At 44.1% G+C, this 25,747-nt stretch overlaps 1 protein-coding gene across 1 annotated transcript; it reads left to right on the top strand.

The window, feature by feature from the left end:
* The first annotated feature begins 156 nt into the window (after positions 1 to 156).
* Prim1 (DNA primase small subunit) lies at positions 157 to 25,309 on the top strand. The gene is made up of 10 exons (XM_089579129.1): positions 157 to 483; positions 564 to 718; positions 802 to 973; positions 9,796 to 9,932; positions 11,130 to 11,188; positions 11,248 to 11,360; positions 12,500 to 12,597; positions 12,724 to 12,920; positions 18,961 to 19,133; positions 25,173 to 25,309. Exons 1-10 carry the CDS (start codon positions 372 to 374, stop codon positions 25,190 to 25,192), a joined length of 1,236 nt encoding a protein of 411 aa, XP_089435255.1. The 5' UTR covers positions 157 to 371; the 3' UTR covers positions 25,193 to 25,309.
* Positions 25,310 to 25,747: the final 438 nt, after the last annotated feature.

Genomic DNA, 25,747 nt, shown 5'->3' with positions numbered 1-25,747 from the left:
ACCGCACATTCGGCGGTTTGGCATATGAAGTATGAAGCTTTCTTCATACTTGCCACGTACATAAAAAATTAACAAAAATTGCTTTCGATTTTTTATTAATAATATGAATATTTTATTGTGAGCAATGCTACTTGCAAGTCACACTTTTGATTTTTGCCAAGATGCAGGTGGCACGCGCCGCGCGCGCGAAGTTCTGGCGGGAGCAGGAGGGTAGAGTCGGCTTGCGTTGCGTTGCTGCCTTTGTGGCCGGCAGCGAAGAAAGCATTTGCTGCTGCCTTGAACTTCAAATTTCAAGGTATCAAGCTAGTGATCCAAGCAAGTTTTTGTGCCTGCCCTCTTGTGTATAATCAACGAGCCAGTCTTTCACCATCATGGCACCCGCGAACGCCGACTACAGTCCGGAACTACTGGATGATTTCTTGCCGTTGTACTATGGAAAATTGTTCCCAATGGACGCATTTTACAAATGGATCACATACGCTGGTAAGATATTGTGTAACTGGGGAAATTTCATGTCATGGCTTTTCTATTGACCAATATTGCATGTTTCGTTTTCTTCACAGACAACAGTAAGGGTCCTCGCCGCGAGGTGTCTTTCACGTTGCGGGATGATGTTTACATAAGGTTCCAGTCATTTTCGGACAAACAAGAGCTAGAAAAGGCTCTGAAGGACAAACGCCCGCACAAGATTGATATTGGTGCTGTGTACAACTACAACGTGAGCTTTTGTTCGCAGTTTTGTTCGCAAGCCGGATTAGAACGTCGGACAGAAGTAACGTTCTGGGCGATTGTTCTGTGCAGCCGAAAAACCATCACGAGCCCTCGTTTGGACCTGTGGAAAGGGAACTAGTGCTTGACATCGACATGACTGATTACGACGATGTGCGCACGTGCTGCCAAGGAGCTGACATCTGCAAAAGTTGCTGGGCCTTCATGACTCTGGCGATGCAGATCTTGGACAGGGTGTTAAGAGGTATTTCATGATTCACGAGTTGTTAGTACCAGTGAGCGTTCTTATTTTTCGTGGCTTGTTACAGCTCACCATCAGTCTCACTCGCCAGTTTCAGTGCTGAAACCACTTGGGGCAAATAGCGGTGTTTTAGAAAACTTCCTGGGCCTGCATTGCTTACATGTGACAGTATAAGAACCAATACTTTTTCTTAAGAACGTGGAATATCTTTTCAGACCCATTTTATTTTATTTGGTAGCAGAATTGCGGAGTCTTTAATGTCTCCTGCTGCTCCAGAAGTCGCCAGCAAAGGATTTGAAAAAAATTGGTTCGGTAAACACAAGAAAAAGCATATCGTGCACTTTTCTTTCTGAACAGTGATCTTGTCTATGAATAGCCCCGAAGTTCCAAGAGCCAAATGAAAAGGGTTGCATCAGGCACAATAAACTCTGTATTACATTTGGATTTTTAATCAGCCATTTTTTACAGCCTGTGATATGGGAATATAAAAACATTCTCGAAGCCACAGCAATTGCAGTTTTTTTTTTTTTATGAGCACAATTTTCTGGATTTAATTCACAGCTGCAGTGGCCGTGTTTCTATGGATTGAAAGGAATAAAATCTTTATTACGAATGAGGGAAGGCTCTAGGGTGAAAAGCAAATGTGCCTGTTTATTGCGTAGATTGTGTGTGAAGATCCGAAGTGTCCTAAGCAAATATGTTCTTCCCCAATGGCGTTTCTCGTAGCTTAGAGATGTGTTTTTGGGAGGCAGAGGCAGACAATCAAATACTATTATGGAACATACTGCTACCAGTCAAGCAGTCGAATGAAGGACCTTCTCTAGCAGTTGTTATGAGGATTCAAATGTCTAGTCATGAGCGGTAACACAAAACCGAGCAGACACTGAGCGCCTTCTGGTAGATCCGATGGTGTGTGCTCACTGATAGCTGGAACAGCGCAAGCCAGCATTGCTGTGCATTTTATTAGGCAAATGCACTCATGCAGACAAGCCGTGTGTGAGGCATTACAATGCTCCACTAAGAACGCCAGTGCAGTGCAGCCCACTACTGGATTTTGCGCCTTTTCTTTCAAACTTCTATATCATTCAGCATGGCCAGGTGTGTTCGTCCGAAGTTACTTGGACATAGCACTGTGAGTGACGCTAATGAAACTCTGTCTGCAGATGAGCTATCTGTCATTCTGTATCAGCAAAAAAGTAGTACTAGTGTTTTATATTAAACTACTGGAATGATTTTAGCGCCCGAATTCCTTCATTTCAGAGACAATCTGGGCAACAGTAAAAAAAAAAATTTATTTTTCTTGCGTGAAGAAAATACAACTATAGCAAACACCAAAAATGAATAAATAAGCATGGCCCTGCTTCGTCCGTGCCGCTGCTACAACGCCACACATGTACTTCACCCAGCAATAATGAATCGTAAAGCCCTACACTGCTCTCAGTGTGCGGGCCCGGCCCAGGCCTGGTGAAAAAAGAGCGCATTTTCCTGCCCGTGCAGTGCTCCGTCTCCAACAACTTAGGCATGTAACGAAAAAGTGTGACCCGGCAGTGTGGTCTTGGGCAAAGGCATTAACTGCTGGCACTTAGGCAATCTAGCTATCTGTGGTGCTTTTGCTATAGGGACGAGTAGTAAGTGTTGAGAAAAACTGCATGGTGCATGTGCTCCTCAGTGGGCATATCATGGTATGTTGGCAGTGATGCACTTTTCTTAGTAGTGGATTGGCACTGAACACCTGGCCGTTAAAGGGTCACGTTTGCACCAAGTATATGAAAATATTTTGCATTGAAAAACATTTCAAACAACAAAATGCACGAAGAACATGAAAATGGGACTAGCAGTGCCATGCCTTATCTCAAGGTGCTCATATTGATGTGTCATTAATTGAAACAAAAACACTTTATGCAGCAGGGTCAGTGTTCTCTTCAAAGGGTTTTGAGAGGTGGACATCTAAGGACCGGGGGGGGGGGGGGGGGGGGGGGGGGTATACATTCTAGCGCAACGACGCATTGCAAGAGAGTTTATCTGTTTATTTCTGCATTCTGGACTTAATTACTTTAAACCTCTGATTCTTCAACTTGGCCCACTTTTACCCTACCAGATCATATGGGTAGCTTTTGACGTTGGGCACTTGACCCACAAATGAGGACTTTTCTATAAGGCGTCTTCTCAATTGTGTCTTGATAAGTTTCAGAGCTGAGAAGTCTCTCTTACATTCTACTGTGTGCATTGGGAGCACATTAAGTATGAGCCAGCTGTGCACGTCATAATTGGAAAGAGTGTTTTCATGCCGTTTGCCGCAAAAAGTCTGCTGCTCTCAGCTTTTGCAAGTGCTCAGATTCAAGCACAAAGTCGGCAAAAGCAATCCACTGTGCCAGCGTGTCCTGGGTAGAGAGGGCACAACTTTTCCAGTGCATTAGTGCCAGGCATGTAGGTACTGGAAACTGAAACTTCGTTAATTTGACCCCCTGTTAATGCACAAATGAGGATAATTTGGGCTGCTGACATGGTTTCGGCCAACACTCGTGTAAGTCTGTGGCGTCAGATGCTGCTGGGCTCACGCTGGTTAATTTTGACATACTTCCGACCGGAGGCCGTGTTGCTGTATTGACATAGCCAATGATCATGCTAATATTCCATGTCATGTCAAATGTTTACCCATTAGGGTCCAAGAGAAACCTAATGGATAGACGCTCTTCATTTTTAGCACGTAATATGCTCCCTTATAAAGAAAAACAGATTACTGAAATTTTGTCACAATTGCTTAATTTGTTCTGAAATTACACTGGTGTACTTTTTATAGTATGCTGGGTCCTCCCCATAGCACACGTAACTACTTCGCTCCACTCCTACTTGGTGGCGTAAATTTTGTTAATATGTCCGTGATTTTTACGCAGGGTGGTATAACAGTTCTTGCAGGCCGTCATGAATCTTTTCTGGCCATACTGGCACCGCGGTTATTCTAATTTGCGCGGGAAGCTTTCTCCTTTTCAAAGAAATATCAGACACGATTGAGCCAGAGTGTCTGCGAACTGCTGGTTGCTGCATGTCAAGGCGTAGGTAATGACGGGTAACATTCTTACCAAAGCAAAAATAGCCAGCAGGCTCGTCTCGAGCAGTATGGTAGATTGTTCAGGTGTTCACAATTGCAAAGTCGGGCTTTCGTGTCAACAGCCACCCCTCGCTTTTTGTCCTCAATGCCGATGTAGTAGCAGTTGACGGCTTGATCCGAAAGGTCAACACCTGCCATAACACTGTTATAAAAGGAAAGGAGTTTTTGCTTACAGAAGTCCTGTTTTTCGTGCGGTCTAGTCAACCACCGCGTTACAAAACATGTAGGCTCAATGCTGTTGTAGTTGCAGGCCATAGTGACTACACTGTGGTCCTTAGACTTCAATAAAAGCACGTAACCTATATTATTTAAGCAAGAACCAATTTTTCCTGGCTGCTTCTATCCCGTTGCTTTCTTTGGGCCTAGTGGACACTTCCTAAACCCGTTTTGGTGAGCTGTTGCTGTAGCCAGAAATTCCTCCTGGCGGAGCGTTACAAGGGTGTCTTGACTGGTAAAAAAATTGCCAAAAAAGATGAAATGGTAACTAAGCGTTGTAATCACCTCAGGCAACGACTGGTCAACACACGCTTCCAAAAGTTTCTTTTCCGAACTCAAGCACTTGACTTTCCACAGTAGGTATGAAATGCATAACAGTAACCGTCTGCTCTGCAGAACATCCAGTTCTTATAACCAAACTTTATTATAACCAATTAAAATCACATCATCGTCATATTCAGGATAGCTAGCGACAAGTACAGCAGTCTCCAAGGCCTCGCTGAGCAGACAAAGTGTTTTTGTCCAAAAAATTGCAAGGAACCATAAGATCTATGACCTGGAATAGATAGGCGCTGTTGTGCACACAGGAAGACCCAGCGTACAATACAAAGTACAGCAGCATATAATTTATTTTCGTCTTTCGTGCTGCTCTATACTTGAAACTAGCATAATATGTACATAAACGCGGCCGCAAGAAAATTGTAAGCCAGCGACTACCGGTGCAGTTCGTTGAAAACAAACATCCTGAAGTTTCACCATGGAAATATGACATACTGTGGAGAGGAAGTGCACCTTCTTAGTTAAAGGGCATCGGCCAATCTCCTACTGATAAAAGCATGACCTACTTGAAAAGAAGAATTCAATCTTTGGTGTTAAAATCATAAAAATTTAACTCTACTTTTAAAAGTAAGCTGGGCACTAACGGGTTAAGTCAGAGATGTATCCGCCCTCCTGTTACATCAGGCAGCGGCAGGCATGACGACGTTCGGAGAGCCCTGGCGGCGAAAAATTCTGCGGCTGCATAGTTAGTTTCCCTTTTCCGAGTTTCACTCTAGACTTCAATGATGGTGACCAGGCTGCGCATCGGCCAGCCAGCTCAGTAGAGTTTTGCACAGCTAGGGCGCTGATTGGTCCGTCACTGTGGTCTTAGCATTTTCTCACTAGAAAAAGTCTCGTCATTCCAGTGCAGACACATTTTCCTCTGTTCCGCCTGTGTAATTCTTCCATTCTTTTATCTAGATGAAACTGCACTAACTGTGCACTCGTCATGCGCTCTTCATAGTTAGTGCAGTGGTGCCTCTTCACACATGATGATGCTGCTTGTGAGGAGGCTCCACTGCTACTGCGTTGCGCCAAGATCTGTGCACTTGGTGCCTTGGTTAACATGGCCATGCAGAATGGGCAGAGGTGCAGCATTGGCACATGTAATAACGTCGCCCACCCAAACGCTCCTGCAGTGCCGCCACAGTGGCTCAGTGGTTATGGTGCTCGGCTGCTGACCCGAAAGACGCGGGTTCGATCCCAGCCGCGGCGATTGTATTTCAATGGAGGCGAAATTCTAGAGGCCCGTGTACTGTGCGATGTCAGTGCACATTAAAGAACCCCAGGTGGTCGAAATTTTTGGAACCCATCACTGTGGCGTCCCTCATAGCCTGAGTCGCTTTGGGATGTTGAACCCCATAAACCAAACCAAACAAACGCTCCTGCATTCAGTGATGAAGGTGCAGTGATTTCTATCAGCGGCATTAGCAAACTTTAAGCCCCAGTCTCCACTAAGGGGAAAATCGAGAGGTGAGTGGGTGGGCGGTGGCCTGGCTGGACTGGTAGGCGGCAAAACCACTGCCGCCCGCTGTGCTAAGAACCCTTAGCTGGGTATAAGAGCAATTATCTACAGGATTATTCTGTCACTGTCCTAACAGTGGTTGAATTTGGGCTAGTTGTGACATTTAGTGCTTAAAGTCCTTGCACAACTAATGAAATCAATCATTCTGTCCTCTTCAAAAAGGACAAATATCGGGATTACTACGAACATATTGCATAGCATCTGACAAACTTAATGCAGGTGTCAGTGCACCATTCATTGCTTTAAGACAGGCGAAGAGTGATGATCCTTGAAAAGAATGCTTTTGGCCTCAGCTGATACTGTCATATAGCCATGAAAAAGAACAAGGTAACTGGTGAAAGAGAAAGCTATTGTCACACTGGTGGCCTTAGTCTAGTGAAACTTGAAGGTTTTCATTTGTTCCTTCACCACACATGGGGTTGGAATGAACTGACAGTGTCTAGTTGCACTTCGGCATTTGATTCATTGTGTTCATGTCCAGCAAGTGTTCTGAAGTTGTGCAAGGGCTTTAAGCATCAACTGTCATACCCATTTTTGCGGAACTGATACCTTCTGAAAGTCAGTGGAACCTTCTTTAACTACCAAATTTATATGACTAAAATTGCGGCTCAAAAAGCTGAAGATAGCGTGAAATCTATTTCTTTTTTTATTTTAACATAAGTATATTTTGGCAGTTCTTTTGGTTGTACATAAATTAATGGACGCTAGTGGGGATTGAACCCACAACCTTTGTGCATCATGTTTTGATTTTAGTTCGAAAGCACTATTCTGATGGGTAAACCCCGAGCAAGATCTTGTGATGTTCGTGGGTTTGTGCCAAGAGAAATAAATGAATAAAAATCAATCAAATATTGCCGTTACTGGGAGTCGCATCTGCGGTGACGCAAACAGATGAGCTTTGCTGGCCAGTGCTCGTGGCACTAGGGTATCGCTGCAGCCAAGCACGCCTCGTGTTGAACTGCAACACGCTCAGACAGAGAATTCTGTCTTCATCGTCGTCATTATCGTTCATGCAATTCTGCTTTCACATGTTAATAGAATTTAGGCAAAAATTCTCTGTCATCTTTTAATGGTTTTGTTACGTGGCAGCCAGCAGAAGAATGAGATCAGATGACTGATGGCAATGAGATGATTTAATGGCCACTGGCCTAGCGCGAGCGCTCCGTCCCGTGCCACTGCCAGCTTCGTCTTCTTCGTTACAGTTTGTATGTGTTTGTGCATGCGCCAAAGCTACACGTGGGCTGTGAGGCATGCCACAGTGAAGGGTTCCGGATTAGTTTTTAAAACCTGGAATTTAACAACGTGCACCAAAACATCAGTGCATAAAAATGTAACTAAGATCAAACTCGTGAAATAGTGTTCATCATTATTAAGCCATAACCACTAGACCACTACGGAAGAATGTGTAGGGTTCTCTGAATAGATGGCTTGCAGGTGACTCCACGGACATCGTGATGGAGCACCACTATGTAGCAGGTGGCAGTAGTGGATTAGAAAAGCATGAATGAAGGCTTTGCTGTGCTGCTGGTCTTCGACATGGTGGCCTCTGTGGCATTAGTGCTAACCATCTGCTGAATAACAGCAGCTTCTTTAGTGTTCTGATGTAACAAGGCTTTCAACTTCCTTGGTTCTTCCTCACTGTATTCTGTAAATCAGCAAAAAAGCATTTATGTTTAATTGCTTGCACTACCTTTTTATGTCATTAATAAGCAAGGACATCAATAACAAGACATCTTTTTGACTTTCCTTCCTAGAAGAATAGGCAAAAGGCTGTCTATAGTGCTTTATGAGTTGACATATGCAGTGTTGTTTATACCTGCAGGGATAAACAAAGAGCACACAAATAAGACTAGGATGAGGAAACAACACAGACTGATGCTTGTTGTGAGTGAATGCCATATACTCTGGCTGAAGCCAACAGCCACAGAAACCAAGGGGCACGGGATTTTTTTTTTAATTAATTTTTTTTAATTATTTTTTTTATTTTGTGGTGTTGATCAATTTAGAAGATTACTGAATATGTTATCGCTTAAAGCTAATTGATTAGAAAAGCAGAAGAAAAAACAACCGCATGCCGCCGGTGGGATCCGAACCCACGAGCTCCGAATTACGCGTCCGGTGCTCTACCTCTGAGCTACGGCGACGGCTGTCAAACCTTCTGCTTTCAGGGGTATTTATGTTTACAAGTAACCTAACCTTGAGAGTGTTCATCAGCGCCACCCACGTAAATACCCCCGAAAGCAGAAGGTTTGACAGCCGTTGCCGTAGCTCAGAGGTAGAGCACCGGGCGCTTAATTCGGAGGTCGTGGGTTCGGATCCCACTGGCGGCAGGCGGTTGTTTTTTCTCCTGCTTTTCTAATCAATTAGCTTTAAGCGATAACATATTCAGTAATATTCTAAATTAATCAACACCACAAAATAAAAAAATTAATTTAAAAAAAATCCCCTGTGCCCTTTGGTTTCTGTGGCTGTTGACTTCTGTCATATTTATAACGGGCCCCTCATTCCCCTTCCCTTGTTTGCTTAATTGCTTAGCGAGGGCCTCGGTTCTGGCAGCCTTGACGCCATAGGAGAGCATAAGAGGGTTCTCACGCAGCTTCCACCCTCTCCGTTCAATGACGTTCTACGTCACACCTGCGGTAACTCAGGACGTTCTACGTCCGCCGCTTATGAACGTGGGTGGCGCTGATGAACACTCTCAAGGTTAGGTTACTTGTAAACATAAATACCCCCGAAAGCAGAAGGTTTGACAGCCGTCGCCGTAGCTCAGAGGTGTAGAGCGACGGACGCGTAATTCGGAGGTCGTGGGTTCGGATCCCACCGGCGGCATGCGGTTGTTTTTTCTCCTGCTTTTCTAATCAATTAGCTTTAAGCGATAGCATATTCAGTAATATTCTAAATTGATCAACACCACAAAATAAAAAATTAATTAAAATAAAAATCCCCTGTGCCCCTTGGTTTCTGTGGCTGTTGGCTTCTGTCATATTTATAACGAGCCCCTCATTCCCCTTCCCTTGTTTGCTTATATACTCTGGCTGCGTTACACGTGTGTGTGTCACCATGTGTAAACAGCAAGATAAAACTGGCATCACAGGCACAAAGTTTGCATAGTCAATTAGTACTCAGTGTCTTTTTTGATACATGGATATGAATGATATGCTGACAGATTTATCCAGTCAAGTGGTGTGTGGATTTTGCTGCTCTTGTGGCATCCGATATTTGACTGGGGTGCAGTTCTTTTTAGGAAGGGATGCCCCCGAGCCTCCGTGCAGTGAATAGTCATAGCAGCTGTACACTGCTGTGATGGGGCCAAACAGTAAAACTGCAGTATATTATTGGTGCTTTACTTTGGGTCTCCTTGTTTTTGACCTGCTTGCAAACTCCTGTAAAGCATGCTGTTGGATGAGTTGGTTCGGCATAATTCAATAGTCTAGTGCAACAGCAGCAGGACAAGAGGCAAGGGATGTTAATATGTGTTCACAAAGTGCCTGCGGGTGCCCCTTATCTTTCTTCAGCCTCTCACCATTGTGCTAAAGACTTTCGTAACTATGCTGTCAAACTTTTTCCGATATTGTTAGCAAGATGCGTGAACTGGCATAAGCAAGCATGCTATTGGTGATGTACATCTTGTTTCGGTTGTGGTCATTGCTGTTGCAGAGGATTTTGGTTTCAACCACTTGCTGTGGGTCTACTCGGGTCGTCGTGGTGTGCATTGTTGGGTGTGTGATCCAAGAGCGAGGCGACTTCGTGCAGGAGCACGTGCATCCATAGCTAGCTATATCGGCCTCTTGAAGGTTTGTATTGTCTGACATCACTTTCACCGAGTGGCCCACAAGCCTGCAAACTTTGCAGTTGAAATACTTCAGATGCAAAAACTGACTATACTTATAAGTTCACTTACATGAGTAATCATGAAGTTTATTTCCTCTGCATGACCATTATTAGAATGAAAAACTAGCTGTAATTTTACATAATTTTGTTGTGGGTTTATATTGGCAGAGAGCATGACAGTGTAGTTGCATTAATGTATTCTTTCATGAACTTTCTACCTTGCTAAAAAATGCTCATGGGCAATAAACGAGCTGCTTGCTGTAGAGCATGTAAAAGAAGCATCCTTTGGCGTGAGAAAAAGGTACTAAAAATTGTGCATATCAGCACAAATTCCATCCACCTAATGCAAAGATTGTTTGCATTATTCCTAGTGTTTGTGTTTCATTCTTCATGTCTAAAAAGTAGACCTAAAAGTGATATTAGTATATAGAGCACAGAAGCGGACCTGCACAAATACCATTATTTATTTTTATGGTTTAGAATTCAGTAATTAGAAATCAAATTTAATAATAATTAGATGTGTTGCTGCCACTAAGCAAATTTAAATGGTCATTTAGAAATTGGCATGCAATCTATAATTTGGCACTTTTATCCAAGCTACATTTGGTAAAACATTTAGAGTGGAGCATTAACCAAATTAAGTCTCAAAGTAAGTGGTATTTTTAATTGAAAGTTGTTGGGGAAAAACAATGATAAAAAGGTGATGGTGTGCATTTCAGAAGCATTAATTTTGTAGTAGTGAAGCTGCAGTTACTATTGTTGCAGCACTCATTTTGTGAAGCACCTCTTGTTTACAGTCCTTTTGCTAAGAGGCGAAAATAAGCAAAACATGGGGACATAGCACGTGACAAAAATGGTTTTGGTTTCTTTATCTGACAGTCTATGGAGCAATGACTTCTATTACAAAATAATTTATTTGTGAACAGTTTAACTTAGCTTACAGTAGTCTGTGTTGATAAAGTTTGTCAGTAAGTTTTTGTTTGTTGTAAATTTTATCTCTCTCCAAAGTGCACTTCAGCTTTTTTTTTCATTGTCTATTTGTTGGTGGTGTACTTGTCTTGTTGGTTTGCGTGATCTTGTTTGCAGCATTACCACGTCACGTTGCAACTTGTAACATCGCCTTCCCCCTGTCCTCCTCTGTTTTATCTCCTTGTTTATAGTCTCAAGGCCATAGTTCCAAGAAAGTGTCTTTGTTCAAAAGCTTGCATCCAAGTGTAAGGTAAGTTGTTGCAAAGGCAGCCTCTCCCTCTCTCTTTCTGACATTTGTCTCTTTTTCAGGGAAACTTTGAAGTTTGTCAAAGAGTACTTTCCAGTGCTTGCTCTCCAGAACCAAAAGGTGCTTGAGGGTGACAAGTTCTGGCAAGATCTGATTAGCACCTCTTCTGATACTTGTATCCTTTGCAAATCATTGAATGTTATTTGTTAGTGCATTTATTATGATGGAATATATATAACATTCTGTAATGCTTCAGCAGAAATGCAGTTCCGCTTTCTATTTGTATTAACTGCTTATGTAGCGTGACAGAATGTAATTGGCAGGCTGTATGTATTGCATGGGTGTTCAAGGTCAGTTTTCATATGCAGTATGTAAGCTTGTTCCCTTTTGCATATGCTTATTTCAGTCGTCTGCTATAGTGTGCTTGTGCACCAGTTATTCAGCCTTTTCACTGGCAAGTTGGCTTCATTGGTAGGGCTAGAACAATTGAAAACCAACTCGCCCAGCTTTCCGTCCTGCGGTAGTGCTGAATTGGTTTTGGGGTACATATGCCTATAGTGTATTAGAATAAAATAGAAGTTGGGCTTTAGCTTACTGCTGTCGTATTTCTGTAACTGTTAGGCTTTTTTTTCTTCCTTTGTTTTTGTGATGCATGTTTGGAGCATACATGTGGTGTGTGTGGTATATGGTACCCCTCGCAGTGACTCTACTTGTCAAAGACAGTTTTTTCAGGATCTGTAATAAGACACCACAATCAGTCGTGCTGCAAATACTGGCACTTGTGAAGAAAAATATGCAGAAATGAACAGATTTGTGGTGTAACGATTTCCTACAATTCACATAACCAAGCATTGTACTAATCTATTCAGGCTGATCATGGCCAGTTTAGAAACTGGTTTAAAACATCTAGCTTCTCTTATCATTTGTTAGCTACACTTACATGGCATTTCGTCATATGTGCACTCTGAAACAGAAGTCTTTGCCATTACTTCATACTGCTGGCTGCCCCATGGCACGGTGACATGTTGCTCACCAATCATGTAGTTCAAAGGCTTACATTATTTGTATCTAACTGCTGATGTCTTCATCATAATGATAAGTCACCTATGTTTGCAAATCCCAAGTACAATAACCTTTTGTAGGATAATTCAGCGCATGGTTAATGCAGCTGTGATGATGCATATGAAAAAAATACTTTTGTCGAATTGTACTGTGCAAGTGTTTTCAGCATGCTTCCAGCACAGAATTTCAGATCATTGATGTTAATCATGTAGGGGTGCATTCTGGGGAAATTGCACTTGACACAAACCAAAGCTTTCAAAGAGGACATTGAAAAAAATGTTTTGACTCAAGCATCTTCTGAGGAGCGCTGGGAAGCTTTCGTTGCTACTGTTGAAAAGGCGCAGCAAAAGGTATTGCCTTTTTCAGAGTTTTCTAGAATAATAATTGTGCAACAGAACTCTTGATTTGGGGCCTTTGTAGTGAATTCTCTCGCTCATTTGTTTCTCCTGCCTCTTGACTGCCTGTGTTCACTTTAGAGCACTAAGTACCAGTTCACCGTGGAAGAAGTGATGCTAGAGCTGTGCTACCCAAGGCTCGATGTGGCAGTGACGAAAGGTACCCAGCATCTTCTGAAGGCACCGTTCTCCGTGCATCCCAAGACTGGTCGAGTCTGTGTGCCCATAGATATTACAAACGTCGCTGCATTCGACCCTCTTGCAGTTCCCACTGTCAGGTAAGCACAAGGGTAGAACTTCTTATTGTTGGGAGTGTGTACACGCCCGGGTGGCAGAATGTGCTTTGGTGGAAAGTGCTACTAGACTGTTGTAAATTGCTGCATGGTATTGCTTTATTTATGTTTGACAACTGAAAGCGTACTCAGAAATGTGTCATGATGAGTGAGACCAGTCTATGGCCACCTTCACATTGCCTTCATAATAATGGGCAGTTACAACTTACTAGTCTTTAAATTATACTGTAAGAAATGTTACTTTGACACAGCTTAAGAATTTAAATTCTCAGGATGAGTCGCTTTATGGCGTTAAACCCCCCATAAGCCATAAACGCTCGCGTCTGTTCATTATGTTGGACTTGCGATAGAATATGGACGTGAACAATCTCACTGCTTTCGGAGCAAAAAAAAAAATGCATAGTGACATTCCAGAGCTACTCCCTTGCTTTAATGCTTGCATTAATGGCGGGGTCTACATTAATCTCAACCTTCTTGGGTTCTTTATGGTGCATTGATGTCTTAGCACACATACATTTTGGTGTTTTGCCTCTATCAAAGTGCTGGGAACTCGTGCTTTGCTGCTGATCTCCATAGCCATTCAGTCACTGTGGCCAATGATCAACTATGATTATCATAGGTTTTCGTGGGTACACTCCACTTCTGTTACTGTTCCTGTTTTGCGACCATTGGTCCAACACAAAAATTCAGGGGGGCGCTTTGTTGACCTAAAGCGCGGAGAGGCGAAAGCCTTAAGCGCGGTGTAGCTGCTAATGTCACTGATGTGTGGTTACGATGTTAAGCTTCGCCTCTGAGTGTGGAACGTGATAGCGTCTTGCAACGCTGCCAGGGAGTCCGCAGAACGCCATCGCCCGTTTGGCTCTACGTCTTGCTTGTCGGTAAATTAGTTTTTGAGGAAAGGAAATGTAAAGTATCGCATATGTCGCTGGACACCTGAACCTCACCTTAAGGGAAGGGAGGAAGATGGGAGTGAATGAAGACACCGTATTCACTAGACGCGCCTTTGTTCATTCCAAACCATCGTGCTGGCATGGCGGAGTGGTTACTGTGCTCGTCTCACACTCTGGAGACTGGGGTTCGATTCCCGAACTCGACCAAATTCCTTCTCAGTTTTATTTATTTATATGGTCTGGCTAGAAAGCTTAATTAGGCTAATTGGTTAATTAAGCAATGAACTAAACTCAGTCCCACTTAGTTGGAGCATCACTAAACGATCCCTTTAATTGCTTGCATGGTTACTAGCCAAAGAACAATTGGGCACGTTTGAAATTCGCGCACTGTGATGTCACGACGATTTCAACCAATTGAAAAGCGTGACATTTCTGTCGACAACTGCTGCTTACGACGATGAGGCATTAAAGGCTTCCGCCTTAAAAGTGCAAGTGAGCATTGACTTTACTGGCGAGTTGCACTCTTTTGGCGAGCAAACAGCACAAGCTGCTATGCGTGTGGTTGTCACTTGTTTTATTTTCTTATCTGGTACGATGCTCTAATCTGAGCTAAACCGAGCACTTGATTAATTTTCCTGTGACTTCCTGCATTACAGTGGAACCCCGTTGTTTATTTTTTATTTATTTGTTTAAATACCCTAAAGGCCCAAGTGGGCATTACATAGGGGGGGGAGGGCATGAAAACAACACAATACAGATTATTGGCACGCAGTAGTTAACAAATACAAAGAATAACTATATACAAATTGCAAGTACACATCACTGCAGTCGCTGAAAGATGCATAGGTTGAGCGTATAAGACAATGCTTCGACAATACTGAAAATATCACGGTGAATTTTGTAGGCCAAGGTGCGATGAAAGTTTTGTTTGGAAATGTGATAACTCAGTTTCAGAAACTATGTCAGCCGGTAACGAGTTCCACTCTGCCATGGATAATAGTAAGGGTGATGTTTGATATTTCAGTGTTCGTGCGAAGATGGGTTGCACTTTGTGGGAATGATCAGACCGGGATGAAACATGATGGGCAGGGGCAATGCGATCAGCTGTGAACGGGGAGCCATCGTAGTACAAGGAATGAAAAAACGATAAACGAGAGAACTTGCGTCGAGTGATAAGGTCGGGAATACTGATAGTTTGCTTCAATAATGACACACTTTCATACGGTGAGTATGAAGAAAGGATGAACCTGACAGCTTTATTTTGCACAGACTCAAGACGGTTAATTAATGAAACGCTACTTGGACTCCATATTAAAGATGCGTATTCTAAAGCTGACCTTATGAGTGTAGTATACGCGCGAAGCTTTGTCTCGGGGTTGGCAAGATATAGACGACGTTTGATGAGTCCCAGTTTCTTAAATGCTTTGTTTGTGATGTGATTTATGTGGGTGTTCCAGCTTAAATCAGCACTGAGATAAACACCTAGGTACTTAAAACAATCCGTTCTTTCAACTGTATTCTCATTAATTGTGTAGACATTAGAAGGTATATTAGTGCGCGTGGAAAAGGTCATCAACTTTGTTTTTTTGACATTAATTTCCATGTGCCATAGCTGGCACCATTCATTTAGGCGCACTAAGTCGGTCTGTAGAATAACTGCATCAAGGGGGGTGACTATCCTTCTATAGATCACGCAGTCGTCAGCGAACAGTCGCACGTTAGATGATATGTTAGATGCTATGTCATTAATGTAAATTAAAAATAGTAATGGCCCTAAAACGGATCCCTGTGGGACTCCCGATATGACTCGTGAACTGCTCGATGAATACTCTTTAATTTTGACGCTTTGGGAGCGATTACTTAGGAATTCTCCGATCCAACGGATGATATCGCGATGCAGTTGTAGGTTGTTAATTTTCTTCATTAGTCTTATGTGGGGAACGCGATCGAAAGCTTTTGAAGTGGGGGTGAGGGTCTTGAAAACTTTATTTCATCGTATCTTGCTGAAACTTGGCATGTGGGTATATCTTTGAATGCTAATTTGAAATATACATTCAGATTTTAAATATCTCATCTGGAACTGATGATATGGCAAAATAATATATCCCAAATAAGTTCTTCTTTACGGGCCATTGCACATCCTAAAGCTAAGGAAATGCTTAGAAAGTCATTATATAGATCACGAATGAATAACAAGTTGGGAAAAAAACAAGGTGGCAGTAATTAGCTTACATTTGACGTAATTGCTAGTCTATCAGTTTTAATGAAAAAAAAAGGAAAGCTGTAGAAGGTAGCTGAGGTTTTGCTGAAAACATTGATACCAAGTTCACTAAAATCCGTTCATAAAAACATTATCAAAACTTCCATAAGGCAAAGACGTTTGACAAAAAAAAAAAAAGAAAGCTGAGAAAATTGCATTTGAAGTTTGACCATATGTTAAAAGATGAATGGTGGTAGCCTCACTATGATATTTGTCAGTAGTCATGACATGTCCTTCCCATTTTCAAAACTATATTTGCATTCTGAATATGTGAAGTAAAACTGAAGATATCACTAACTACCTGAGACCAAGTTACTGCAAGTCATTAGGAATTGAGCAAAATTTGTGGGCTTCAAATCTGTTCGAGGCAGTGGCAGTACTTTATTAGTACAGTTTCACCTAGATATAAGAATATTGAAAGAAGTCCACGATTTTTCGTTACATCCAGGTTTCTTTTAGATGCAGCTTTAGCGTGAAGACTCGAGATGGCAGTACGCAACAGAAACCAAAGTAAGACATAAATTTAGGTGAAATCACCTTGGAAATGTTTTCAGTAGACGCCACTACTCACACGTCATAAATGCGGAGAGCGTTTCACGATAGCACGATTTCGGCAGCATGGCAGCAGCAGCCACTATCTCGCACAATACCGCTACGAGTGGAGTGGGGTTGTCTGATACAGCCGGCCTAGAGGAGAGCGCGCGCGGTCGCGCCGCTCATGGAGGCATCTGGTTCTTCCCACATGTTCCCTCTCTCGTTCTTCCCGCCACCATTTTCCCCAGGCAACGGACCCATCAACGGACTCTCACGTTGCATCCCTAGCGCTCACTGCGCATCCCCTCTCCCGACACACGAGAGCTGTTGGCACCGGAATGACACGAGCAACTGCGCAGCGGCTATGAACATGCACTGCTTGGCCCGTGTCTTTTTGGAGGAGGAAGTAGCTGAAGCGAGCTTTTGAGCGACGCCAAAATGACCGTGATCGGACGAGCAGAGCGAGCGGCGCGAACTTCGGCTTTGTCTCGCCATTTTTAATTGTTCTTTAGTCGCGTGGGTGCATGAATCTTCCCTCACAGGGGTGTCTGCGACATGCAGATGTTGGTGAGTTGCGACATCACGGGTTCCTGAGCATACACAGGGACATCCAGGCATGGAGATGATGGTGAGCAGTGTGCCACCACGGACCCGAGCACCCGCGCTTAGCCATGCGTGGCTCAGCCGTGTCGGGTGAAAATGGGGGACCTGGTGGTTGAGCTGATGTTGAGCATTCAGACCTTAAGTCCCCTCAGCAGAGGCAACACACCACTTTGGCCCAAGCTTCCTGTAGATGGCACCTCCAGCCAGACCCGACTGGGGGAAATCGGCAGTCGCCTCTTCCTGTCCTCCTCTGTTCTTAGTTCTTCGCTTTTTCTTGGCAGCTAGGGTTAACCTTATGTGGCTGACAAACCTGTGTCTCGCCATATTGGGCTATAGTAGTGGTGTACAGCTGGCATGGGCATGGTTTTTTTTTTTCATAGTTCCTATCCCGTCCCCATGTTGGGCTCCATGGTCGATGGCTGTCACCATTGCCGAAGATTAAATGCAGTTTATGGCTGCTTATTTTTTTTACACTGATCTCTCTTGCAAAAGAGGGTGCACCGAGACATCAACTTGTTCACAAAAAAAATGCAATCAGATGAGGACAAGACTACTCGACTCGTACCTTCCTTCATTGTTACCAGGACCTTGACAAATGCCATCGGAGAAAAATATAATATTAAAAAGCTAGCAAACGGCGACTTTCTTTTAGAAATATTGTGCAACCATCAACAAGAAAAATTGTTAGAAGTGAAATCCTTTGGAGAAATCCCAATCGCAATCAGTCCACACCGTTCGTTGAACTCTATTCGGGGAGTTATCTCTGATGATGACCTCAAATATGTAACCGATGAAGAACTTCTGGAAGGCTTAAAGAAATAAAATGTGACCAATGTATACAGGATAAAAATGAGACGAGACATTGAGAAAATGCCCATAAGGCACCTTGATCTTACTTTCGCATCGAGCATCCTCTCAGAAGACTCCGTAGAAATAGGCTAAGCAAAACTCCAACTCCGGCAATACTATATACCAAATCCGCGACACTGCTTAAAGTGGCAACTGTATGGCCACAGCTCTCAGAGCTGCCAGGGCCAACTAACATGCGCCAAATGTGCATCCCATGAACACGACTCAGAGAAATGGGAAATTGTACCACATATGTGTGTAAATTGTGACCGGCAGCCATCCTGCATACTCACGTTCATGCCCAGTTTGGAAACAAGAAAAGGAAATTGTTACAGTCAAAGTGAAAGAAAGCATAACCTTCAGGGAAGCACGGACACTAGTTACATCGATGCACAAAACTACCTTTTCCATTGTGGTGCAAGAGGGTACGTCATCACAATTACCTTCAGTGCTCGGCCAGGTCACAGACAGTGAGCCTGGAGCAGGGCCACCCGTGCCCCTGGTGGCAGCAAGCGCATTCTGCGCCACCACCCACAAAACAGGCCATGCAGACCTCCAGGTCAGTGGGCCCTATGGCCCATCCCCACGCAGAGAGGCCCAACACGAAAATAGCCGTGCGTCTTGCACGTTCGTCGCAGCGGCAACAGAACTGCACCAATGGCTGCAACAAGATTCACACCACTTGCAAGCGAGCTGTGTGCCGGCGTGAGGCAGCACACTGAAAGCCTTCTAACAGTGGAGCTGTCAGGTGTTGAGGGAGTGTAGAGACCGGCTTTGACCGGTATATTTTTGATGTACCAAAGACCATGCAGTGGAAATTCGTTTTTGTGAGAATTTAAGGCTGGTCTTGCGGCATGTGTAACCTTGTGTAACATGTTCTCCCATCCAGCCAACTCTGCAGTGAAATCGACAGTTATGATGCCGAGCATAAAGCAGTGGACACCACCGGCCCAGTTGTAGAGGAGTACAAAAAGACAACCCTTGCACCCAGCATTTCACTGTTCCAAAGTTTTGTGGACAAGGTTTGCCTTGCAGAATCAGATGCAGTCGCTAACGGAGGAGGTAAGTTTGTCTGCAAATTTTTTCTTACTGATATTGCATGCATTCTGGGCATGTGCAAATAGAGAATTTTCAGTATGAGGCGGATACAAAGTGAAGAATTGTTCGAATAATTTCGAAGCGAATAGATTGCGACTGCAAATGTAGTAGTGAGGATAGAGGCAGGTTATTGGAGCTCAGCAGCATACGCCAAAAGACAGTTTGCATAAGGTAGCCGGCCAATTTTTCGGACTCCAATAATTCGGATCTGCGCAATATTTCGGACCTGGCTGAGGAACAGTCACGCACCGGCACCTCATAGGAACGTGTGCGTTTTCATGGCGATATTTCGTACTGTGGAGTCCAAAAGTTACTTTTCAGGCTAAAATTGGAAATCATTTTTCAACCGAAACTTTGTTTTTTCGGCTTAATGTAGACGTGAGCGTGCATCGCTGTTGCAAATGATCGGTTCTCTGCCGCTGTGAAAGGCGCCATCTTGGATTTAAACGTCCATCGGATGGGCTGGCTTGGGTAGACTTGGCTATTTGTTCATGGTTGGCACTTGAGGTAATGGCACGCTCATCGTTGCCATCGAGATGGCCTAAAAAGCACGTGCCATCGCATTGAAAACGGGGCAGCTGTAGCTGTAGTCCGCCGCGGCTTGCACAGCGCAACCGGGGGGGGGGGGGGGGGGGGGGGGTGCATTTGAAGGGGCCTGCCTCCGCTTGCGTCTTCCCGTGGATTACCCCTCTGTCTTTGCGAGCGTCATTGGCCATGTAAACAGGTCATTCTTGCTTCGCGCGGCATGTGCATTCGTTCGTGGCATGACCTGCAGCCGTGTTGCACTTGTCTGGTATTGTGACGTAGAGTGACTCTGTCGTGACGCGAGGTGGTGCGGACATGACGGAAGCATGACTGCGGCTCAGATAAAGTCTGATATTATCGCTTGCCAGCGGAACGTGGGGAAGGGCGAAGTTCGCAATTTTCAAAGACTGTTTTTCGCTGATTTTTTTTTTTTTGTTTTGAAGTTGAGGAGTTTTTCGGGCTGTTTGATTATTCGGACCGTTTTCTGGGTCCCCACGAAGTAACTGACAAAAGAAACTAATAAAGTACTTTCAAACTTTCATTCAGCAATGTTCGATCAGCAGCAAACCAAAGCACACGAAACGTTAGTTTCAAGCCCATATCACAAGATTCTTCATATGCTGTTTATTTTAAATATCAAAGTTGCCAACAGATTTTTCGGGTGCTGAAATTGCGAACCCGATTCATATTCCAGAACGATAGGTTGCAGCGCAAAGAAACGTAGACAAGAGGAGAGTGACGCGGACAAGCGCTGGCCAACAACCAATGGCTTTACTCGTAGCATTGTGCAGTATACAGGCCAGCTAAAATTCATCAATTTTTTTAAAGTGTTCTTCCAAATTAAAATCAAGTGAATGTTGTTAGGAGTTATGTTCTGGCCAGCATTTTTTTTTTCTTTGTTCTGCCTACTTTAATTAGTTTACATTATTTAATGACCCTTTTATATATGGCCCTAAATGCTCGGATGTGAATTGGAAAGTTGTCAGGCGCCATGAAAATGGTCCAAAAATGGTAATCGGTATACAGTCGTCCTTCGTTAATGTGGACACCTTGGTTCCTGAGCAAAACTGTCCATAAAGTGAATCATACGAAGTAATGAATCATGAAGTAAAACAAAAAACAAGTGTCATTAAAGTCTGCTTCTGAGTATTGTGCTGTGAAAATTCTGAGTATTTTGCTGTGAAACTGCAAGGTGAAAATCAGACAAAATTTTGGCAACTTGATGAGCATTATTCTGGTCGCCATTATCTTCAAAGTGAAATGCAGGGCTGTTAGACACATCATGGGGCCTGCATGGTGGCATCTCTTCCACTGTGGCCGTTCATATTTCATGAACTGCTGGTACAAATCTGTATTAGACGTGTGGCAGGACGATGGTTGGGAAATAGCAGAGCCTGCTGGAAGAGCTTTCTTTACAGGCATTCATGCAATACTACAAATGAAAAGGTGCATCAACTGCACCTCGGCACTGTAAAGCATGGAACTGCTAGTCATCACTGAGGCATCTTAGCTTCTGCACTGTCTTTCTCTGATGTCGTGTACTCAGTATACAAGAAAGGAAATATCAAGGTGGAGCAGTTGAGGTTTTGTTTTTATCACTATTTATATTATCAACATAAAGTACTTGGGCCTCAATGAACTCTGTGCACTTGTGGAAATATGGGGCTGTCAGCCGTCCGCCCCCGCACTTCCACACCGCGGATGCAGCGTTCCCGCTCGCTAACCGCAGAGGGGTTCGTGCTCGAGGGGCAAAGGGGAGGGACGACAAAGCATGAACACTCATATGCTATTTATTACAGTTGTAATTAATGCACAGAGCGGGCCGGCTAGCTACACAACATCAGCGTGGCATTCCTCGGAAATAGAAGGCTACGTAAAAAGGGTTTCCAAATTACCGGCTGGGGCAGGGGTGCGACTTTGGCGGTATCGGCGGCGAACGTTTGTATGCGCCGACAATGGCAGCCGGGTTTTCCCGTGCGCGCTGCATTCTATGGGGACAAAGCCATCCCCGAGCATTTGCTGGGGGAAGTGAGGAGAGCGCGCGCGGAAGGTGACGGGAGCGTGCGGCTGCAACCGCTCGTGACACTGGCCGGATCCCGAAGAGCCTCTCTACGGCTTTGCAGAACTCTGCGTAACCTTGGAGGGGGCGCTCCCGTTGCTACTTCCGCTTCCCCCATGAGGGAGATTTCCTCCTCGCCCAGCCGGGGCGGTCCTGACTCACGATGATAATGGTCGGTCGCGTCGACCATGAAGTGGGGGAAACAGGTTTTCCACACACTTTCACCCTCTCCATTGTCCATGCAGTAAGTTTCTGTATTAACGAGGCTTAATTACTGCAGAAAAGTTTGGTCCTTGGAAAAGTTGTTCATAGGGTCGTATTAACTGGGCACAACTGTATCATGAAATTTGAGAAAGCAGAGGTTGTGAAAACATGCAATGTGAGTAGCAGCTACATGTCTATTGAAAAACTTATTACTACAGTGGGCTACAACTCTGGTGAGGCGTCAGCAGGTTCCCCCAAGAAGAGGCCCTCTAGCCAGTGGCGTCGCCCGATTTTTATGACGCCATGGTAAATCCCCTTTCATCTTCCAACCCCTGTGATGTCACCCTAGCAGGTTCAGTGGGGATTAACCACGAAGTCATTAGAATCTGCCAATGCTATTGGCTGGAGGACCTCCTTTGGTGGCATTTGCCGCTTCATTTTTGCGCTGTATCTGACCATAGAGGTGCTTGAATACCAAATTTTTGAGGGTGAAGCAAATATGAATACATAATGAAATGTGGTTGCTAATTGAATAGAATATTTCTAAATAATTTCGAATGCCAGTACAGGTAGTTCAGAGTAAAAAAGAAACATTTTATACTAAACGCAGCTGTGAAAAGAAATGGATATGGCAAACAAATTTTGTTTTCACCCATCATCAGCATATTCTGCTGTATCTTTAAGCCCTCATCATCAACATCAGCCTGACTAGCCCACTGCAGGGCAGAATCCTGTCCAATTCATGAAATTCACAATGCATTAAATAAGGATAGGAATCATGTAGTAGCACTAACAGTAAACTTTTTTTGTTTGCAATTCTTTGGATAACAGCGGTTGTCAGTGAAAAAAAAAAGTCTAATGTCACAGTTTGACTTAACGCTCACATGGCAAAGGAGTTTACTGAATGCCATCATGGAGCATTGTAAGGTGGCCAGGTACCGTCTTTGCAAAAAGGTAACCAGACTGATGGTTTCTTCTCAGTCGTATAGTGAAGCACTTATTGTACCCCTCAAGCACTAAACGTCTATAAGGTAAGGAGAACCCTTGTCCTCACCTTTCAGGGCATTTTGATCTTTAGGGAAGCCGTAAGGGCTCCATTATATCAGAGAAGCAAACCGCAGCTAGGTTACTTTTGGTAAAGAGTTACAGCCAGCCAAACCTTTAGCTATCATATGCGCCCACAAACTTTCTTGTTCTCCAACACCTTAAGACAGAGCGAATTTGCGAAAAGGTCAAGAATAAGCACAGGCTCACTGAGCCTGTGCTTTATCTTGACTTTTTCACAAGTTTGCTCTGTTATACCCCTGTCACACGGGCACTTTCGATCCTCATTGAGTCAATGCTCATCGAACTCAATGCAGATCGACGGTTGTCACACGGCCACTTTCAAGCGCAATCGAGCTCGATCCTGCTTGACTCGATGCCGGCCCCTCAAGAGTGCTTGAGGTTCCAAGCACAATCGAAAGCACTCTCGCTCTCACGAAGCTATAAATATAAACCCTGGTTAACAAAACAAAACTACAACTGTTGTTGTTGTAATTGATTAAAATGCAAGACAGAACATTTTCAGGCACTATGCCTGCTTATATGCAAACATATTTATATGTAATCTCGGCACCACACTCCAAGCTTCGCCGTCAGTGTGTAAACAACAAAGATGGCGTCCTCCAGCTCGTCGACGCGCACACTGTGGAGCGAGCGCGACACAGCCGCCCTCATCGACTGCCGGCTCGACGGCCTAGATAATTTGCGGCACCAGAAGAGAAACGCCGTAGTCTAAGCAGAAATCGCGGAGGCGTTGCGGACCCTCGGGTTCCATCGCACAACAGCAGAGGCACAGAGGTGCGTCGCACGCCTGGCTACGGATTTGGCTGCCGCTGCCCCCGACTGCACAGTGTTGCCGGACATCACCTTGTTATGGCTGTTGGAGAAACATTTGGCGCCACCTAACACACATGAGGGAAACTTCTCAAGGAGCATTGAAAATGCCCGTGTAGCACCGGATGTTTCGAGCGTGCTCGAAAATCTCGATGCAGATCGAGTTCAATGAGCATCGAAAGTGTCCGTGTGACAGGGGTATTATAAGGTGCAGGAGCATAGAAAATTCAGCAGTCGTATGTGACAGCTATAGATTTGGCTGGCTGTACCTTTACTGGAGCAGTGACGTCAGCGGTCAATTAATAGCGAGGCAAAGCACTGCTGGCAAAACGCAGCAAGACTGCTTGCAAAACGGATAAAACAGCAGCAACCTGAGCTGCAACACAAGGGGAGCCATCCCTTACATGCTCCACCGTGATGTCTGAAGACAAAGCACTGGTTGTGGAATGCTTTTCCGAACACAGTATTTACGACCACACATAGCCTGCATAGCCCTCCCGTATTGGTTTCGCTGGACTGCAAGCCCCATGATGGGCCCAAACTGCCCAAATACTGTTGCGAGCCGCAAAGGCCTGAAAACAGAACCACGCCATTAGGTGCCTCAGCGTGCGCGCTGTACTGTACACGGTGTAGTTGTGTGGGATGGCTTCGAGCCCGACGTTTCTGTCCTTTTTTTTCTTTTTCTTGTTCTTAGTGGCCTGAGATACAGTTTCTAGGTCTAACTGATGAAAATTTAGAACGATCAAAGCGGTGGCTGTATAACAACCGCAGCAGCACGCGCGGGGCACAACTTCGCTCATTCCGCTATCCTCCACAAGCCAGGCCGGTAACGAGAGGATTGCTGCCAGTCGGATTCACAGCCAGTTTTCGACTGCATCGTGGCTAGATGCACATATGTGCCATGTGGTGCTGCACTTCGTTTTCCGACCTGTTTGCTGGCAGTTGATTCTACAAGGAAAGAGCAAGCGAACTGATGTGACAAGTGAAAGATACTACCATTTAGAAATGTCACGATGTTTTGCTGTGAGTTTAGATAACAAGAATTCGTAATTTCTTAATGTTTAAGAGGTTCTAATCTAAGAGTTCAAATGCTGAAAGTGCAGGGAAAATCAAATCAGATAGCAAATGCTATTCGCAGACATCTCAATGTTCCGAATATTAACACATCCTTACTTTTTACTCATTAATATCAGAATTGCCTGCCGCTCTTCATGTGCGTTATATATGTTGCTGATATTAAAGGACATATGCATTAGCCAGTTTATATTTGGCAGTTAGCTCGGGCTTACTGTGATTGCAGCATCTCCACAAAGCTAATGTCAGTTTTTCATTTCCAGATGCAGCAATGGAGTTCTGAGGTCGTCAGCGGTGCCAAGCCCAAAATTGTATGCAAAATTAAGTGCTAGCACTGGCAAGCTAGTCTTTTTATCACCATTTACTTTATTCTCTGTAATAAAGCAGTCACAGAAAAGTTTTTTTTTTCGTATTTTGTTCTGGTCCAAATGAACTTCTTTTTAGGGTGAGTAGAACTTGACAGACATTTTTAAATGCAACTGAGTCAGTATTTAATATTAAGATACAGCTTTCATTACTGTTGGAAAGACTACAGCGTGACTGGAAACATTTCGTATCTTATGCCTGTATTTAACTGCATGCAACCACAGTTGGTGTAATCGTGCTATGAAAGTGGTAAGTTTCGGCAGTGTGGCTGTGATGTTATGCTGGCAGAAAGAGGGCTAAACTCTGATGGCAAGCTACTTGTTGCACAAACTTGTACCTTCCAGCACCAAAAAAAAAAAAGTGCTAGCAGCAGTAGCAGCATGCACTCTTGGTAGTCATCAGGACCAAACCGGTCACAGCTGTCAGTCAGGTTCTATTTGGAGGTGACTTGGAATTTTCTAGATAACATGCT

The sequence above is a fragment of the Amblyomma mixtum genome, chromosome 3 (genome assembly GCF_055824585.1).
Source record: "Amblyomma mixtum isolate Tamu chromosome 3, ASM5582458v1, whole genome shotgun sequence".
NCBI lineage: Eukaryota > Metazoa > Arthropoda > Arachnida > Ixodida > Ixodidae > Amblyomma > Amblyomma mixtum.
The sequence above is the reverse complement of the archived record's forward strand: the minus strand, read 5'-3'. Positions and strand labels throughout refer to the sequence as shown.

Coding starts and splice junctions, on each gene's coding strand:
- Prim1 (XM_089579129.1), top strand. CDS start 372: ATGGCACCCGCGAACGCCGACTACAGTCCGGAACTACTGGATGATTTC. Junction 484..563: donor CAAATGGATCACATACGCTG/GTAAGATATTGT, acceptor TTTTCTTCACAG/ACAACAGTAAGGGTCCTCGC. Junction 12,921..18,960: donor CTTGCAGTTCCCACTGTCAG/GTAAGCACAAGG, acceptor TCTCCCATCCAG/CCAACTCTGCAGTGAAATCG.